The sequence below is a fragment of the Sebastes umbrosus genome, chromosome 1 (assembly GCF_015220745.1).
Source record: "Sebastes umbrosus isolate fSebUmb1 chromosome 1, fSebUmb1.pri, whole genome shotgun sequence".
Classification (NCBI taxonomy): Eukaryota; Metazoa; Chordata; class Actinopteri; order Perciformes; family Sebastidae; genus Sebastes; species Sebastes umbrosus.
This window is the reverse complement of record NC_051269.1, coordinates 36,804,219-36,825,008: the sequence shown is the minus strand read 5'-3', so window position 1 is coordinate 36,825,008 and position 20,790 is coordinate 36,804,219. Positions and strand designations below refer to the sequence as shown.

The 20,790-nt window shown below is 43.3% G+C and overlaps 2 protein-coding genes across 3 annotated transcripts in view; one reads left to right on the top strand and one right to left on the bottom strand.

The window, feature by feature from the left end:
* Positions 1-20,790, bottom strand: part of LOC119492355 (inositol hexakisphosphate kinase 2-like) — a 1,011,171-nt gene that overhangs the window by 620,851 nt on the left and 369,530 nt on the right. The gene's annotated exons all lie outside the window — the stretch shown is intronic.
* Positions 1-20,790, top strand: part of cdh4 (cadherin 4, type 1, R-cadherin (retinal)) — a 255,715-nt gene that overhangs the window by 188,047 nt on the left and 46,878 nt on the right. For both annotated transcript variants that reach the window (XM_037774104.1, XM_037774170.1), the window contains exons 6-7: positions 1,674-1,829; positions 8,435-8,579. In XM_037774104.1, coding sequence (XP_037630032.1) covers positions 1,674-1,829; positions 8,435-8,579 — 301 coding nt within the window. The remainder of the gene's footprint in view (positions 1-1,673; positions 1,830-8,434; positions 8,580-20,790) is intronic.

Sequence of the window (20,790 nt, the reverse complement as noted above, 5' to 3'; positions counted from 1 at the left end):
ATGTAGGGATACTGTATTGATTCTCAAAAACACTGTAATGATGTTTAATTTAAAGTTTACATGGAAAGATTTGTGGCAGACGGTGGCTCAGATTGCACAAAAAGTAGTGCTATGGTGTTGGATGTTACAGTGACTTTGATGAATGCAAATGCAGATCCCACTGTTCTGATTGCATACAAAAAGTAAGTTTGTATAACTCAAATTGTATGCATATGGTGGTGTGTTCTTCCTACTATGACAGTTTTCCTAAAATGTTATATATATCAATATATCTCCTTGCTTACAGTATCACAATATATCGCGATATATTGAATCGTAACCCCTGTATCGTGATACGTATCATATCGTAAAGTCTTTATTTCATTTCATTTTTACACTCAATAATTTTGACAGTGTAGATCATATCTTTAAGAATAGTTTACTAATAAATATATAGTCATTACTGACCGAATTCATCAGTGGCGGTGTGCAGCAATTACGTGAAATAGAAAATATGTACCATACTGTTAATTTGTCTTGATGTGTGTGTTGTTGGAGAGTGAGTCTCAAGCTCTTGCAGATGATGGAAATGACACCGTTCAAATGATTTGGTGAGTGATCATTTAACTCGAGGGTGACATTTGCACGAACAGCATTTCTGTAAACTGTTTGTCCTCAGATGACGGAGCCCGTCCGTACTGATTTGCTCGAAACTACTGTATGGCCATAAACACAACACGATGTAAAATGATTTAAAAGTTAAAGGAGTCGTTTTATTGGAAACAACAAACCTCTAAAGTTCACAAAAGAAAATGTTTTATGTTTTTTGTTAAATCTTAACGATTAAAATAATGAGAGAATAATTCTGAATGTTCAGAGGTTGGCCGCCTTTGTATTAGTAATGGTAACACTGTCAGACCCACCAATCTAATTAATGTCACATTAACGCTGCTGCATTGTGTGGTGAGACAGTAGAATCCTTGGAGCCCATTGAAAATCAATGCCACAGAAAGAAACGCTTCAGTCCCATCTCCTTTTGTCTTCTTTTAAGTCGGCAAGGTGCTGAGCAACAGTATTGATATTTTTATTGCTGTTGCAGTGGAGCCGCTCGCATTGAAACATGTTCAGAGTAAAATACATCACTCTTTAAATGTCACATTTTGAATGGTGTGAGAAATAACAGCTGAGGTGTTGAAGGTGGAACAGGCACATTGAGGTTTTAAGCGCCAGTCAGAAGTGGTTGAGAAAAGCGGCGTGAATCATTCTCTCGTCGTCCAGCCAGGTGGCCGTCAGAAATGCCATCATAGCTGGCAGAAAGGCCCTTTCTCCACATGTTCAAGGGCTGCTGAGAAGCTGCCACGAAGGTAAAGAAAACAAAAACTCCAACAGGTCAGATAAAATCATCTGACGGTGGCTCTATTTCCCGCTGCACGCTGTTCAATTTTCAGTTTTTTACCTCCAGGCTGCAGGTTCAAAGCGTGAGCACAAAAGAAAGATTGCAGTGGGAATGTTTTCATCAATGTTTCTATCAAACATCCTGTGTCCTCTCAAACTTTCGGTTTTATTTCACAATGTGTTTATTTTTGACAATTTATGTCTCTGATCATGTTGTGTGTTTTCTGTTGCAAGTCAGCCTCGACTAGAAGCCAGACTTTCCTCTCTGTTAAACTTTGTTCCTCTGGTTTTGTTCTCAGATCCGCTCAGATCAGGACAAAGCTGTTGGCATCCGCTACAGCATCACGGGAGCAGGCGCCGATCAGCCCCCGAGTGGGATCTACAACATAGACCCCATCAGCGGCAACATGTTCGTCACCCAACCCCTGGACAGAGAGGAGCGAGCCTCCTTCCACGTAAGGACGAAACCAGTCTGTCTTGTCTGTTTCCCTTCTAGCTCCATTTACGTCCGTCTCATTATCTCCTAATTATCCCCGTGGAAATGTGCCTCTATCCCATCTACCTTTTATTCTAGCACTAATGTTGCCCGCCGAAACAAACACCACACGTCGGAGCGCATTCAGAGAAGCGTTCGGTACCTTCACACCAGCATCTCACAGGTTCTGATTGATGCCGGAGCCAGCGACGAGAGGACGAATGCCTCGACAAAACACACAGCCGCTTCAGCTGGCATTTAAAGTGAGGTTTAACTGCACGGAGCAGCGCCGGGTGGGTAAAACAGAGGGGAAGAGACAGAACAAAGGTGGAGTGCAGGAAAACTGTTGTATTTGTTCTCACCATCAGAGCTAATGAGCAGGTGCAGCTTCACATGTGTACGTACATGTACTGAGTGCTGATTGATACCTGATGTGTGTTTGTATTAGGGGAGCCCAAACTTTTTCCCTTGGAGGGCCAAAACTGGAACTCAAAAACACCTATTGTATTTTTAAGATGCAAAATGGTACTAGGATCTCAAGTTCCACTATTTTAGCTTTTACATAGTTAAAGTCCCCATGAAACCGAAGCGTCTCTAACTGCTGTACTGTGACGTATCTCACAGTGAAACTGAATATTTGAGCGGTGTACAGTTACAAGAAGGATTTTAATCAAATCAGTCGCATTGAAAAAGTGCGCTAAAAAGTGGGCAGGCTTAGAGTTTAGCTCGATACGGAGCTACAGAGGACTGTTGGCTCCACACACACTTCCCTCACCTGTTGTTAGATCAGGCAGAGGACGAGGGGAACTCTGCAACTTGTACTTTATGCATTTTATTATTCTATTTGTTGCAAAAATTCACAATATGTGACAAAACTGAATTAATTACGTGGGTGCAATGGTTAGCGCTAGTCCCAAACAGGGCTAATGAACGAATGACATAAGCAAGAAGCTGTCGTTTAGCTGCCGAGAACTCAATCACTACTGTCTAATCTGTCATACATCCTTTGTTTTGCAACCATTCCCCATTCTAAACTGTTCTGCAATCATCTGCCACAATCTACCTTTGAATCTTTATCGTGAAGTGGAGACAAAGTGAATGTTTATCATGCCAATTTGGATGACGATGCTTGCAGGGACGATGGCTCTGAGTGGTCAAACAACCCTCTTTTGCCATTTGACGGATGCAGAAAAACGCAGAAAATCAAACCTATCCTGAAAACTTTAATGACGGATGAGAGTTTCGTAGTTGGTGTTTAAACGTGATTGACACAACATGAGGTTGTATTTATTTTTAAATGTGTGATTATTTTGGATGAAAAATACAGGCTTGGTGTACAAAGACCTTAACTCAAAAACTGCCTGCTACAGCCTCTGAAAGACAGTAAAGTTAGTCGGCATCGCCAGCGAACGTCTGGCTGACCAAATCGAACCTGATGGTGGGCCAACTTTGGCCCGTGGGCCCCACTTTGAGCACCCTGGTTTATACCATGAGCAGGGTCGTGTCTCTCTTCTCCCCCAGTTCTTCTTACTTTCTGTAAGTGCCTCCCTCTTTCCCGTCTTGTACCTTTGCCCCGTTTCACTTCACCACCCCCACACACGTTGTTCCTCGCTCACCTTGTGCACTTTGCAGCTGTTCAAAGGTGCAGCCTGACAGCTGTACAGTTAGCCTGCATATGGCCCATAGGATTACCCGCCACACACACACACACACACACAAGGAGGCTTGAGGTTTGAGTTCACGACCGGCCCCTCTGGAACCTCCAGTTAAACAGCTCCGTAAATTAGATATGCAGACCACATGAGACCTGCGTTAACGCGAGGCCATTGGTTCATATACACACATTCCAGGTTTCAGTTTATATCTAACACCTCCACTCGAGGTGAGCGCCGGTGTCAGACTCACAACACCCGCGTGCCTGTCAGCATGATAGATGGCTGCGATGCTGATAGAGCTAATTCAAAAGCATGCTGCTGCCTCAGAGGAGGAATAGAATAAAGGAGAGTGGATCTCTGTCAGCGCGCTCTCTGAGCGGTATGCACACATTATAAACACCAATGCACACACGCAGGACGTGCGATGACTACAGACAAACACAGAGCTCTTGATGCCTTCTTGATTGGTTTGTCGCGTACGTCTGTGTGTGAGTGTGTGTGTTCCACTTAGTTTTAGATGAGTCTCTTGTCACCTAACTTGCTGCGTACGTTCAGGCTCTGGACGCTGCTGTGTGTGTGTGTTTGCTGTCTCTCCATACCTTCTCGTACACTCAACCAGCAAATTGGGATCAATAAAGCAGCCAGATTATTGGTCCCCGGGAAAGGACAGCCCGCTCAGTAAACAGTTCTTATTTGACACAGCCTGTAGTGAAAACAGCATGTTAGGTTGAGGGCACTTCATGTCGAATGCAGCTCCTGTTTAGGCTCCCATGGACCCGTGCTGCTTGTGATGTGATGTATGATTTAGTGCAGGAGAATGTAAGCCAGAGTTTGACCCAGGGGAAATTTAGTCCATTGCTTATTTCTTTCAACTAGACGGGAAGTTCCCAGCACTGCTGCGCTCTCGCAGGCCAAACTTTGCTTGTTAGTTTTTGGGTTCAAGTGAAAAGAGAGACGAGGCTGCTGTTTTTGACAGACTGGCACCAGAGGGAAGTGATCTGTGAGGTGAGGAGAGTGGGTGTTAGCCTGAGCTTCAGTTTTGTCAGACAGATGTATTGTGAGTCAGCCACACACAAAGAGAGTCGAGCAAATATGGGAACGTCTGCGTTTTTTGTGTGTGTTTGTTTGCATGAATGCATGCACTTAAGTGTACAGTGAGGGTTTGTATGTTCGTATTACACCAATCACGATTAGCTGATAGTACTGTTGGGACGTTTGTGCTCATTTGGAGAGGAGGTTATGTGGCTCAGGTCCTATCAGTTTGGTGGGACCTTGAAGTCGCTCAACATCCTCTTGGATCCTCCTCAGTTGGTCTTCCTAAGGTTTCTGCCATTCTTTCCCTGTCAAAAGTTTTTTGGGGGGAGTCTTTCCTTATCCGAAGTAGGGATGTCGGAGTAAACACGGTTACATAAAGTCATAGTTTTATAACCGTAAGAATTGTATAAGCTACGATATCTATGGTTTCCTGATTCCTGCATTGTTGCCCTCTGAAAACGAATCTCAAGATTCACGTTGTTTGTGTGTGCGGTGAAATCTCTTCTCACGTTTGTCACATGCTGTAACACGTGTGTGCAACGGTTTGTTTATGTGTGTGAGAGAATTGTGCCACTCATCTGAAGCTGTAGATATGTCAGAGGGAACAGAATTTCCAGCCTCATATCTTAAAAAGAAAAACGCCTTCAAAAGGCAGCGTTGGTGCATTTTCTACAAAATGACCAGGGAGTTGTAGAAGATGATATCCTATTTGCAAAGTGTGCTGTCAAAAAGTGACTGCAAAGGGCTTCAACACTTCGAATATGTTCCAACATCTTTGATATTATCATCCACCCCTTTATACCCAAGTCAAGGTAAAAAAAATGTAGAACGAACAGTTGCCTCTCCGTGTTGTCTCACGCTATAGTCTCACCGGGTCTCACACACACCTAAGCCACGCCCATAGCTACCAGTAGCTCCTCACAGGACGCTGATTGGTCCGTTGTCTGTCGAGCTGGACACAAACGCATTACTTGAAGCCTGACAAGATGGATCTTTGTGTGACATTTGATCCTGCGATTCTCGCGTGATCTTGTGTCTTTGCGAGAATCCAGCTGCTGTGCAAGGTTACCACGCTGCCAGCTTGTTTAAAGGTACTATATGTAAATTTAAGAAAGTCTTTGTTACCTCTGCCAAGGTGGACGGCCTAGGAAGGAGGTTATGTTTTCCCCGGCGTTGGTTTGTTGGTTTGTTGGTTTGTTTGTTTGTCTGTTAGCAGAATTACTCCAAAAGTCTGCGATGGATTTGAATGAAATTTTTTGGAGGGGTGGGGTGTGGCACAATGAACAATCCATTAGATTTTGTAGACTGTAGATTCTGCCTTTTTTCACATTAAACTCTGTGAAATTACAGTTGAGTTCGACCAAAGCACACTTGGTGGTTGTTGGAAAGGGTAACGACTACGGTTTAGGTGAATTTTACTTTGTTTCTGTCCAGTTTAAATGACGTGTTTTACGATGCTCCACTACGTTCAGCTGATCTCAACATAAACAAAAATACGCGTGGATGACGGCGCAAGCTGAACGGAGAGGGGGGGCAATCGTACTCGGGCACCTTAGCGGAGGTCTGCGCATTCTAGTTATTAATGACACCGGTGGCCGTTAAGTGAACTGCAATCAGCATCCTGTTGCTCACACTCCGCAGGCACGGGCGATCATCCTTGACATCGGCCAAAACAGTGACGTGACATTACATTACAATCATATATCACCGTTAATATCTGTTAATGTCCAATCACCATGATACTAACTAGTTTGCCATTTGCAAATGACTTCATCAGCTAACATTACAAAGCAAAACCGTCCCGAGTCCTTTACATTTATAAGCAACCTGTTCTATCTGTTCACACAGTGACAATACAAAGCGATTAATGCATGTAAATTGTTACATATAGTACCTTTTAAAAAATAATGATAGTTATAGTGGCATGTCTGTATAGTAAACATTTTCAACATCATAGGTATGTAGTTGGCATATGCAGCAATAACTACAATATTTTAGCAAGCAACACATCCTGTACAGTCAAGGATTTCTGGTACCATTCATTTATATGGTAATATATTGGGTCAGAGGACCAATGGTCCAAATCCAAACTGTACTCCTCCTCTGCGGTGGGTCCAGTCGTACTAAAGCTCAGCCTGCAGAATACTGATGTCGCTCCACACACATGCATTTGCAGTCTGCGAGACGGACACACACACAGACACACACACACACACACTCCTCCAGGCCCTTAGATCACATTTCCAATTCCTCCATCGAGCACACAAACACAGACACACAGAAACAGACTCCAGCGTAGCCACACACACTCACAAACAGGAAGACTCACACAGAGATGAGGATCTAGAGATATATACACATGTAGAAAGTATGCCGGGATGCACAGGCAGAAAGGACAAAACACACACAAACAAAAACACACAGTCATTATCGCACATTCACACACACACACACACACACACACCAGTGCACTGAAGCAGTCACACATATCGCAGTCACACATCCCCTCAGCGTGCGGCGTTCACAGCTGAGAAAACAGATTGGGCTTGTTTGTTTGTTGGGTCTCCTCTTCGTGTCTGTTTGTTGTGCTTCAGCCAATGGAAAAATAGCATCTTGAGGATCATTAAGTGGCTAAAGAGGGCTCTTTTGATTGGCTGCGTGTGCATCCCCAGCATGTATCCCCGCGCTTTTGTCAAAGTCCGTGTTAATATGCGTAAACATGTGTCTGAATTGGTGTTTGGAATGCAGCGTGTGAATGCTCAAGCGGTCGCTCTTGTTGGGGTATGTTTTGAAACATCCTTGACAGGCGGGCACAAAAGCCGACATGATTAGTTGTGTTTCGGTGAAGGCAGGTGCTGCCATTCAATCTTTCATGTCACCCCCACAATGCATCACGACTTGCTGTAAATAGGCTAGCAGGCAGACCCTCCTCGACTGTGTTGTTGCACACAAAATATTTTGCTGCCAGCGTGTCAGTTTTAGCCAGAATGAGAGCCCCTTCTCCTCTTACCAGGCCAAGCTGTGATTGAATAACATGTCGGCTGAGGATATGGATTTCTAGGCAATTGAATGAGGGTAATGTAAGTCACAGTGAGCAGTGCCGGTTTGGTTCCAGGGCTATTACAAAGCTTTGCGTTATGTTAGATATCATTAGTGGGGATTGGTGGGGAGTGGAGGGTGTGTAACAGCAGCGCTGGAGATTAAGACATCCCACTGTAGATGATGATTGCTTTTGTCAGTCCTCCCTGTTCAAGCCCCCCCACACCCCCCACACTGCCTCTTTGTGCTTTCATCTCTCATTTACTTGCACAAGCCTCAGTCACTCCTTCTCATCTCTTTTTTTTCCCCGTGCCGCTCTTTCCCTTCGTTCTCTTCTTCTTTCGCTCCCTCTATTCTCACTCTGCGAGTTGTCAGAGAACAGCTCATCAGTCAGAGACATCCGTCCAAATGGCTGGCTTTGACAAAACAAACCCGAGACAAACATTCTCCCCGCGCAAAAAAAAAAAAAGAAGCCACAGCTTGAGCAGAAACACCTCTGATATTTTTTTAGGCCTCTGGCTGTGCTAACAACAAAATAGGTGTTGTTTGTGTGTCTGGAACATTTCACTGCTTTGCCCCTTTCTGTGTTGTGGTGATCCGTGCCAAGATGCCAACAGGATACTCAATGCCCCGTTGGCAGACAAGAAACACAAACAGTTGCCAGTTAAATGAAGTTGCCAATTAATAAAGTCAAAGTTGTGGGCTGAGTTTGTTCCAGTCCAGGCAGTCTGCAGAGTTTCGTATCAATCAAGCCAGCGGCCCGTTGTCGGCTGAGCTACATTCGGAATATTTATTCAAGCTTGTATTCGCCGTTGAATGCTAAGGATCCCTGTGTGCTTTTCTGTATGTTTCGCAGCTGCGAGCCCATGCAGTGGACATGAACGGTAACCAGGTGGAGAACCCGATTGATCTCTACATCTATGTGATCGACATGAACGACAACAGACCCGAGTTTCAGAACCAGGTGTACAACGGCTCCGTGGCTGAAGGCTCCAAACCAGGTAAGAGTTCTACTCTTTGTAGACAGACACAGCTGCGTGGTAATACCAACACACTCTCACTCCCAACGCATTAAATAACGCTGCTTGGTCAGTGGAGCATCTGCATCGGAGACTGACGCGTGTAAATATACCCTTGTCACATAGTGTCCTTTCAAAATGAACTTGTTTTGGCAACACGACCACTTAGGTTTAGGAAACGGTAGTGGATGACGGTAACTTCACTGCCAAACAACTCACGTAACTACCGACTGCCTAACGACTAATGCCTAGTTCACACTACACGACCTTAGCACTGATTTTCTGCTCCCCAACAACAGCCCCAGATCAGAGACAAATCTCAACGTTGGATCGCCAACACATCAGTGCTCGAGCGTCATGTTTGAGCTGCTCAAAGATGCTAGCCAATGTTCGCCGACGTTCGCCGATATCTGGACATGTCAGAGACTCCAACAACGAGCTACAGCCAAGGAGAGCGAGAGACGTGGGTTGAGGAGAAACCTGGCGGAGAAGGGGTTGTCTGTAACAATAGGAACTTACTGTATGTGCTGCATTTGCAATACGGAGCAAAGTACTACAAACTAAATCATTCATTTATCCGTTTCAGGCCGAGTTAATTGGTTCGCAGCTTAGTTGCAAAGTCAACACCTTTATTTAGACTGAACTAATGATTTAGTTGTATGTACTGTATTGATCTGAACAAAGTGCTCTTCCAGTGAGAGCCACGTTTTTCTCACAGGACACTCTAAATACCCTCCTACAGGCTCCGTGCTCCCTAAATTAATATTAGTAGTGTTGAATTATTCCAAATTATTATCATATTCTTGTCTGTAATAACACTTTGTTTTGTGGACAGCTATGATCAAGATAATTCATTTAGGCAAAACAAATTATACACACAATACCTGGATAGTGTTTCTGTAATTTGAACAAAGGTGAAAGAGAAGAAACAAACCTGAAATGATTCCCCATTGTTGACACTAAGAGTCTGAAATAATCCAGTAAATAATCACTGTGCCTTAATGAAGTGGTTAAATTTTTTTTGGTTTATGACCCCTTAAATGAAGCAGTGCTCACATGCAACCCCTCGTCACAGGTTGTTAAGATCCTTTTATCTTCTTTCTTCTCTTGTTAGTCATTTCGCGACCCCTCAGATTTATCTGTATGGCCTGTTTTGAGGGTCTGATCCCTAGGTTGGGAACCACTGCCTTAAAGGTATACCATGCCGGATATTCCTAAAAAACAATGTATAGACTCATATAAAAGCAATCCCTCTCAGCCATCACTAATGATCCACTCTTTTCTTCTTATTTTGCTGTGTTCCGGACGTTTCTGGGCGTCAGCCTTTGTGTGTAGCCCCCAGCCAATAATAACGGGCAGGTGAGGTCTGGACTTTATCAAAACGTAGCGACCAGGTTACATCGCTGTGTTATGCTCTCTGTCTGTGTCATGGATGACGCACACACCATCACACAGAGCAGAGAGGCCACAGCAGACAGCATGAAGTGTTCGCTTCAGCTGCATTCATTTGATATCCGGCATTGCGGCACCTTCCCACAAGGTTGTGCGGAGATGTGGGCGTGCTTATTTGTGCTTCAGAATGTAACCGCCGTGGAACAATCAGAAAATAACATTTTATTTCTCAGATTTTCTGATTCATTCACTCTCTAGCTTGCTCAACCACTGCTGCTCTCTCTCTCTCTCTCTTTCATTGAGCCGGGGAAGAGGAGGAGGAGGAAGAAGAGCCAGCGAAAATGCTGCATAGTATACCTTTAACAAATACTTGTGGGGATTTGTAGAGTTTGTTATATGCAAGAGTTTGGCACCTTTCAGAGTCAGGGTTACCAAACACACAAGCTCAGCAACAAAGCTCACATTGTGACTGAGGAAGAAGTGAACAGGAAGTGCCGTCGCGTTTTGTTATAGGAGGACAATATGAGTTCAATCTGCACCATTTGCTCAGTTCTGAATGGCTGAGTCATAATGGAAGCCTTAACATACCTGGAAATACAAGCCTGCAATCATTTACAATTGCAACACTTTAAGATGTATAATGGAACAACTCCAATGGATAAACAAGCTGAAGCTGAAGACTGATTTATGAATAGTTAAAAGGTTTTATTGCATTGGTTTGAAATACTAAGAAGTGCAAGAAGAAAATGTTGAAAATGACTGTAATGGACAATGATCCTCGACTTCAGTCAGTTTGACCAATCAGGTGCTTTTATTTTTTCTTTTCCGTCTTCAGAGGGCCTTTCAGAAAACCTTAAAGGAACAGTGTGTAACATTTCAGGGGATCTATTAGTAGTAATGGAATACAATATTCATAATTATGTTTTCTTTAGTGTATAATCACCTGACACTAAGAATCGTGGTGTTTTGGTTATCTTAGAATGAGCCCTTCATATCTACATAGGGAGCGGGTCCTCTTCATGGAGTCCGCCATGTTTCTATAGTAGCCCAGAACAGACAAATCAAACACTGACTCTAGAGAGAGCCTTTCATGTTTTTACGTTACCTGAAGGCCACCGTATTTCTCCGACATGCTTGTGAAACTGCTGTAAGGTGAGCCGCAGAGTGTAAAAGTAGTGTTATTATTAAGGATGGCCTCTGCAGAAGTGAATGGCCTTACCATGTTTTTGCACTCGGCAGCTCACGGTAGGGGCCGTACACATGTCTGTCTTTTGCACGCTCAAATCCAATGTTGTCAATGTAGACTCGCGGCAGGCGTGTTCAAACGGGACAACTGTAGATTCAGCGTTTTTTCACATGACGACGGTTTAGTTGAGTTTTATTTTGTTTCTGTCCAGTTTGAATGAAGTGTTTTACGATGCTCCGCTACGTACAGCTGATCTCAACCTAAACAAAAATACACGTGGATGATGGCGCAAAGCTGCACGGAGAGGGGTGGCAATCGTACTCGTGCACCTTGGCAGAAATCTGCGCTCTCCGAGTGCCATTCTAGTTGTTGATTGTGTTTAGTTTAGTCAGTGAGGTTTACCGCTACATTACCGCAACTTCATCATCATCGTCATTGCAGTACGCAGGTTTTGGTTGCTTAGTAACGGCAAGCGCGACAGGAGCGCAACCTCCCAAGCACATTGGAAAGAAAAAAACGTCACGCGGCATGTGTACGGCCCGTTACCGCAGTCTTGGAAAGGGAGGAGTGAGTACTCAGTTGGTTGCAAACAGCAACCACACAACTAGATGCAGCCAAATCCTACACACTGTACCTTTAATGTTTCAATCTTACTCACAGTGTCCTTGAACAAACTTGGACTTGTTTGGCCAACCAACATTTTTGGGGTGTGAATCTGCCGTGACTCCTGAAGTTTTCGGGCTGGTTCAGACGAGGCCGAGTTCATGAGATATTTGTGTCACAGTCTCTTGGCTGGATGCTTCATTATCAGATTCTGCAGAGCATGGAGAGATGCAGACCTTCCCTCTGAATGAGGGAACAGAGATGTGGTCAGTGCGAAGCCGGAGACGAGAGCAGAATGTGCAAGTAGCTTTCATGTCTCGACTGGAAGAACTCTTGTTCTAACAATCAGACCCCGAGGACCCGTGTTTGTCTTCACAGCGTTCAGATATTGTTCGGTTGCAAAGTTTAATCTCGGGGGAATTTGTAAACAATATAGGAAAGCATGTTGTGCGCGTACGTGTGTGTGTGTGTATGGATGAGCAAGTATGGGATTGACTGTGTGTGTGTGTGTGTGTGTGTGAACGCTGGTTACTCCTCAGTGGAGCGTGAGTCTATATACAGAGCTCCTAATTAGCGAGGGCAACCAGACATTCCAAAAGCTACTTTCTTTGTTTTTCACTCTGATAATCTCTGTTTAGTTTCAAATGAGAGCATGCGACGACAAAAGTCTTTGAATTAAATTTTGTTTTGAACAGAAGGCAATCTGTGATACCAATTAACTAGAAATATGTTACACTGTGTACAGTATAATTGCTCTGCTCTTCATTAAGCAATCACTGCCAAGTAACATTTGTTTGTGGAGCGCACGGCGTCAGGTGTCGAAAGTAATGTCAAGAAAGCAGAATGTGTGTGGAGCTTCCTTTGTTCAGTCATTGGTCTCTGAATTGATGAATTTTAATTAAGAGAATAGGCTGCAAAGCGTGTTGGTCTAATTGCCTGTTTAGTCGAAGAAAACCAGAATGACTCCGATTCATCTTCGGTGTAAGTTCAAGGAGACATTTTATACTTTTCTGGCCCATTTAAGCCTTTAATATATCCTCCGCCACTTAAATGGTTTACTCACTAATAATGGACCCAGTTTAGACCTCAAGTTAAGTGCTGTACAGTTTTGCTGAAGTTGTTTTTTACACCGCAGATAGAGAACGGGATACACGGCCAACTTTAAAATGAAGTAAACATACATTAATATCAATTCTGACTATTTTTTGTATGCACTTGTTTTTACACACCAGAAACTCGTGTTACATTGAATCATAAAACCTAAAGCAACCAAAAATATTAAGATTCAATAAAAGAACTATCTGAACTAAAATAGAGAGGAATCTGAGGCACTCCCGAGCACAAATAAAACTTATTTTTGGCTTGAGAGGGCCTCAGATTCTCAGGATTTTTCACTTCTTCTTCTCTCTTTCAGTCTTCACCTTTGCATATCCATGAAGAGCACCTCAGCTGCTGCTCTATTTCTTGACACGTATTCACTATTGTGACCCACTGTGGCACCTCACCTGGCTTCTTCTTATAATATAAATGTATTCTGCTAAATCCTTTCAACGTAACTTTCATTTCACACATAAGTCTGACATTTTTAGTGATTTTGAGTGATCAATAAAGTGCAATAATCACTCGCGCTGAGCTTCAGTCACGTCCGTAATTCCACACTAACATGCTATTTAGTACGCTTAAACAGTATGTGAGATTTTTTAGTATGTCCGAAACCTTAGTATGAAACCAATAGTATGTGAATTGCATACTATTTCTGGTGAAATAATACAGTATGCAAACGCTGGACATCGTGGCAGCATATATATCCCACAATGCAATGCGGTGACGACAACGTTCATAACAGATGTTGACGGACAGCTCTGTAATATCGATAACGCTTCAGCTGTAAATAAAAGATTTCACTTTGCTATAGGCGTAGTATACATTTTAAATTAGCTCAGACTTTATGATTCTCACAAATCATTGTTTGGTCACATGAGGTTGGCGAGGGTTACCATGGTTACATGTCTCCAACTGGCAAGGAGGCTCAGTGCGTCTGAAAGATACATACTGCTGTTTAAAGAAGTTGTAAGCATGTAGAACGGTAGTACACATATTGGGTATGTAGTGGATAGTATGTGATTTTGGACGCAGCCCCGGTGTACATGCAGAACTTTCACGTGGCGTGGATCATTCTGTGGAGTCGAAAGGCGACCCAGGAAATTCCTGAGGTGTTACTCCAGGTGACACGCTCTCTCCATCCTGCCTACAGGTGGTGTTTTGAAACCTATCACAGCGTTGCTGACAGGTGCTGCTCGGGGCGGGGGGTCCAGCGATGCTGCTGGAATATCTCAATTCTCTGTCTCCAAATGTCCACTGTAGGTTTAAACAGGGGTGAAACATCAAAGAATAACCATATTATCTATTACCACATAATGATTCATAACAATATACTGTTACAGTCATATTGTGGGGTTTAAAAAAGACAAAAATATTTTTTTCAATCGAAAAACAAAGACAGCAAAGACAACATTTCACAAGCTTTCATTTATCACATATTGTATGAAGTTTCAGGGTAATACACGATGCAGTAGTGGAGTGAGTTATGGTTGTCATGAAACGTGTGCCATATAAATGTATTTTAAGATTATTTTACCCAAATCAAAAAACTGACAAGCAATTAAAAACAAACATGTTTTTTCTCACTTACCTCTTGATGCTGTGAAATATATATATCATGTACTGATGGCTTGCAGCCAGTGCTCATGCTCCATCATCCCAATAGAAACTTAAAGGTACAGTTAGTGGGCGGCATCTAGTGGTGTGGTTGCAGATTGCAACCAACTGAGTACCCCTCCGCTCACTCCTCCCTTTCCAAGACTGCCGTGAGCTGCCGATGAGTGCAAAACCGTGGTAACGTTCATCTTGCTCAGAGGCCCTCCTCTGTGTCGGAGAACTACGGTGGCTTTCTCTCTAGAGTCAGTATTTGGTTTGTCCGTTCTGGGCTACTTTAGAAACATGGTGGAGCAACATGACGGACTCTCTGAAGAGGACCCGCTCCCTATGTAGATATGAAGGGCTCATTCTAAGCTAATAAAAACACGATTCTTAGTTTCAGGTGATTACACATTACTGAAAACATAGTTATGAATAATATATTCCATTTCTGCTAATAGATCCCCGAAAGTATTGCACACTGTTCCTTTAATTGAAGGCATATATATTGGCTCTGTCTCAGCAGAAAGATCCTGTATGTGTATATAGTGCAAGCCTTTATTATGGATGGTTGTTCAATAAAAATCATTGGCCCCTATTTTCTTTCTAAATGCCAAGCAAAGGGGGGGATATGTGTAGAGCTGCAGTAGTATCACATTCTGTATCTACAGACCCCGATATCAAAGGTTCACTGAAGCATTACAACACATCTCCACATCTAGCGCTGTGTGAAAGCCATCAAAGAGGGAGACCTACAGGGAACCGCCCTTATCACCGTCACCAGATGTTACGCGGGGAGAGATCCGATCGAGCTGTCAGCCAGGATCAGTCTGAAACCGCTTCATTTGTCACTTTCTGCCACCGGCACCCCCGCCGCTCAGCACCGACTGAACCTTTGACTAATAGAATTTAATTTGTGCAGGTAATCAAACGTAACAAAACAGTACATGACAAAATGAGCTATCTGATCGCATTCAGCCCTCGTTAATGAGGAATAAATGGGATTCGGTCTCAAACTAGGATTATCCTGCAAAACCTGTTAAATGTGTGCAAATAGGTTGCTTTGGATAATTCTTCTCATTTATTAAAAGAAAAATCATCTGTGGCTCAGGAGCTTTAAGCTCAGGCTAATATACAGTACACACACATAAATTGAAAAAATACATGCACACACATCTGCCTTTCCAAGGTCACCAGAACGATCTGAATTTCTGTAAATTCCTCTGACACGAGACAGTTCCTGCGTTGTGTTAAGTGGCCTCAGATAAAGATTTGCCGACATGGCGTAACTTCCTCAGAAAGCTCTCACGGTCAGGCTGCCGTGTACTCTGAACATCTGCCCTGTGATGTTCTGTCCTTCTCTTTCCCTCCCACTTCTCCCCGACTCTGACAGCAAGTTGTTCCCTTTTATGGACCGTCTTTCTCAAAAAGGCCTCCCTAAATGAGAGTGCAAGATCAAAACCAGCAGCTGAGTGCCTTCTCTCACAGTCGATTTGCCCTCCCAATGGGGGGACAGGGGCTCTGCGTCTCTCTCTCTCTCACACTCTCTGTCCAGAAGAGTTTGCTAACAGTTGCAGAGAGATTTAAGAGACTTTCCCACTCCGTCTTGCCTGGGGGGGTAATTAGGAGTCGGCACAGGAGGGATGAGATGGAGTGATGGAGGCGAGCAGAGGTGGCAGATATTTCAATCAGTATTCGGCCTGGACTTTGTGAGCAGGTGTTTCTCACTGTGGTCTTTATTGTTAGTCCATAACATAGCAAAGATGCTCTAAAACAAAGATGAGGTTTTAAATGATATACACTTCCTGCCTCCTAGGTGGGCGTGGTCATGGCGTGATAGCCTCCTCCTCGTTTGTGTTGTGAAGTGTTGTGAATGTCTTGTGGATGGATGAAAGCAGAATGGATTATGTAAGGGATAATGTACAGCGAGCCAGTCATTGTTGTGAAATAAACCCCAAAGGGTTGGACCCCGACGTGAAGCCACATCACCCTGTCAGGGTTTCTTTCACAACAATGACCCGCTAGCTACATTTTCCCGCTTATTACACGGCTACTTACTTAAAGAAATCAATCATTTGACACAAAAACGGTCCGCCAGGGTCCAACATCAGAACTGCGCCCATAGCAACGGTCTGTTATACATAGCAACAGTCTGCTATAAAGAAATAACAGACTGTAGAACGCCATGATTGACCAATCAGAATCGAGTATTCAACAAAGCCCTGTAATAAATTTCCATAATGTACTGTATATATAATTTGTTTCGCTAACATTACATATTTACATAGCTATTTAGCATTACGAAAATTCGTTAGCTAGGACGTTGGTGAACGTTGGTTGCCAGACCTCGCGAGAGTGTGTTGCTGAGACAAAGAAAGGTCTCACACAGCGGTAACTTTCTCCTGATTTGTCTGAAAAATGCCATGTTAGTGTCAGAGTGTTCAGTATGTGGCTTGAAACTACAAAACCTAAGGAATCCATTGGTACCAACCATGTCATAATAGCTTGTCTTGAAGGAGGCTAAATAACGCTCCAAAGTTACGCTAAATTTTGGCGAGGAAAAACAGTCATGGCCATTTTCAAAGGGGTCCCTTGACCTCTGACCTCAAGACATGTGGATGAAAATGGGTTCTATGGGTACCAACGAGTCTCCCCTTTACAGACATGCCCACTTTATGATAATCACATGCAGTTTGGGGCAAGTCATAGTCAAGTCAGCACACTGACACACTGACAGCTGTTGTTGCCTGTTGGGCTTGAGTTATGATTTGAGCATAGTTGTTATGCTAAATGCAGTACCTGTGAGGGTTTCTGGACAATATCTGTCATTGTTTTGTGTTGTTAATTGACTTCCAGTAATAAATATATACATACATTTGCATAAAGCAGCATATTTGTCCACTCCCATGTTGATAAGAGTATTAAATACTTGAGAAATCTCCCTTTAAGGTACATTTTGACCCACATGACAGGAAACTGACTCCTTTCTAAAGTGTCTCTGCTCATAGTGCTAATTGAGAGAACACATCAAGGCCACGTGAACAGTTGTTATTGACACAGAGCGTCAGTGGTTAGTGCTGCCACCTCAGTATAAAGGACTGTTTCTGTAAACACTGTTTACTTTCTTTTACCAGTTTGTTCACACACAAGCAATGCGGAGCAGAGAATCCATTATACCTGTAGGTGTACGTGTTATAAAGTAGATATGAAGTTTTGACACCTTTACTACTTCACAAGCGTCTGTAACTCGGTGAGTTTTCTCATATAGCGTATATGCTGTCAAAACATCAACTGACCTTTTGTTGAGTGCTACAGTAGTAGACACCCATTTAGCGTGGAATATGGACAGAGAACTCTCTATATAAAGAAACACACTGAGATACAGAAGCTAGTAAAGAACGGGGTCAGCACCTTGAAGTTCTGATGTTGGACAAGTTGCTGGTTCCAGAAGTAGTTTTTATTTTTGTACATTTTCATAGAGTTGTCTTCCACAATGTTCCTCAACATAGAAACATGGGATTCTGCTGGATAATTTGACAGTATTGTAGGTGTCGGGTTATGGCCATCAGTTTTCAGTTGCTGTTCTGACAAGAAACATTTTTCCTGTCAATGCTACGATGTCTATCAGAGCTTGAAGGCTGGAACATGCTTCTCCGGGCTACGAACGTGGACAAACATGCATTTGTTTGGAGATGTTTGCATGGCGGCATCTTTTATACTGAAACATATTATGATTTTAATGTTTACGTTCACCTGCCGACAGGAGCTGTTGGATCAACCAATCAGATTGCTTGATGCTCAGATCCGACAACACATTGTTGAGGAGTGGATCTGGTCTGGTTCAGACCATGGAGTGTCCGTGTTGCTGTTTCATAAATATAGGCGCAACTCGAACAGTTGCGCACTACATGATTGGTTGATTGGTGGTCCAATAAACCCAGCTTTAGCCAAGACATCTATGAAAAAGAAGCCAGAAAGGCACAATAAATTACAGTATAATGTACTTCTCTCATTTTCAGTTTCAGAGTTTTTTCATTTGCCTTTTTTTCTGAAAGTTATTCCGATGAATTTCTATTGTATTTCCATAACATTTGGAGACTTGCGAGAGATGGATTTAATAAAGAATAGTCAAAGTCGGTGCTGCAGAGGTCAACATATCTTGACCTTTAATCCCTAGAATAGATCAAGCCCCAAAAACACAGGATCCTACAGTTTTGTTTTGTTTTATTATTTTGTTATATTAGTTGAGATCCTCATTACATCCCGATAGTAATCAATAAATCAAATGCTCTGACAAAACAAAAAGAAAGTCTGGTATCTGTGGCTGTCACAGGACTGTAATAAACCTATCGACCGGGCTACCTGCCTATCTGCCTGCATGCGCGCTCTCTGCTCGTGCACTCATTGCGCATCACCGGAGTCTTCCACAAGCTTCCTGCTAGCTTGACAGCTGTGAGTACTAACAATAGTCATGTTCGCCGTTCACATCCATCATGTTTACATTCATAATGATGATTTGGGGGAAGTAGCTTTGGAGGGAGACCTGAAGCGACGGACTGTCAGTGTTGCCGACTTGGCAACTTTCTCTCTAGATTAAGGAACTGTTGGAGCTGCCAGCTACTTTCGTTGGAAAACAGTTGCTGCTTGGTTTTTTCAGTTGGATCATTTTTTTAAATGTAGTGGACTCTTGCTAAGTTCTCAAGATCACCCACCCTGCTTTTAACTACTCCAAGTCCAAGCTGTGACAACCGCCAGGAGCCACAAAAGATATTATACAAATGTTTTCTCAAGTTAAGTAGTTCTCTCTAGTAGAGTGAGATGCTAACACTACTGCTCATCTGAAATAACTCCCATGTAGTTACTCTATTGCCTTTCTGTGTGACTGGAGTCTTGTGCAGGTTCAGCTGTTTGCCCTTCACACTGGCACAGCCTTCACCTCCCTGTGTCCCTGAACAAGAGTAAGCCAGTAGAGGTCCTCCTCAGGCATGCTGATCGAGGTAAAAGGTGCATTTGATCTGGCCTTCGATGAATGTTGCCTTTTTCTGACCCTTAGTGGCTTTTTTTTTAATGGTTTGAATGGTTTGTGTTCTTGTGTCGTCGGAGAGTAGTGGGCTCAATTAGAGGCTCTTGTGTGTGTCCTCTTCATCACCTTCTCTAAGATTCACCCAGTTTCAACCTTTTCTCTTATCTCTCGACCTCTACTACTCTCCTTCTATCTACTGTACGCCGGCCACTCTTTCAACCTCTATCTTCCCTTCGCTGATGAGAGTTATTATCCTCTTACACCGTCCATCCCCTGCCCTCTCACTCCCTGACTTCCCCTTGTGCTATTAGTGGCCTTTATAAACCTTCACCTCTATTCTCGTCTTCACTTTTCCGCTTTGCGATTTCCTCCTCTGCTTCCTATCTTTACATCTGTGTGTGTCTATTACCCTGTTACTGCTCTATCTGTCTATCTTTAATCCATCTTCCTCTGTTTCCTCCATCTTCCCTCTAATTGGGAGGCAGATGTTGACTCTGACTGACTAATGTTTTCGGCAGCGGATAGACCTCACCGGTGATCTCGAGTCACATGAGCGAAATGGCCAACAATATGCGCGCCCGCCACAAGTTAAATTTTCAGCTCCAGCGATTTTGGCGGAAAAGCAATTAGGATTTGGAATTAGTGTTCAAATTAAAGAGGAATTAAGCAGGCTCGGAGATTAACCCTTTCAGGCATGGCCACCCCTCCTTGGATCTAAAAGCGCACCATCATCATATTATCGCCGAATCCTCCTCATTGAAATGAAAGGCGGCAGCGCTGACATGTGAATCAACATGGTGTCCTCTCCCTCCCTACGGGACTGGAAAAGGTTGATTATATATTGACGCTGTCCTCGGTGGAATAGACGTAATTGTTTTTCTCCTCCCTGTCTTTCCTTGGACTCTTTTCTTTTCCTGGCCGGACAAAGTGACAAATCCTGCTTTGAAACTTAATGACGTTTGAAATAGAATTCGAGGCTACAATTATCCTGTCCATACAGGCTGTCACAGGAATGATGGTGCCATCTAGACCCAATTATGAGAATAGAGACACCTGTAACTGCTCAGAGCCACAGGGGACCTCCGAATCTGCCACCAGTCCACTCCTGCTGAAGCAAAACTTTCTTCTGCCGCACATTAAAACATACAAGCTGTGTTTTTTGATGACTTATTCTGATTGCTTGTGATAAGGGCTGTCAATCAATTAGAATATTTGATCACGATTAATCGTATGATTGTCCGTAGTTAATCATGATTAATCACACATTTTTTTATCTGTTCAAAATGTACCTT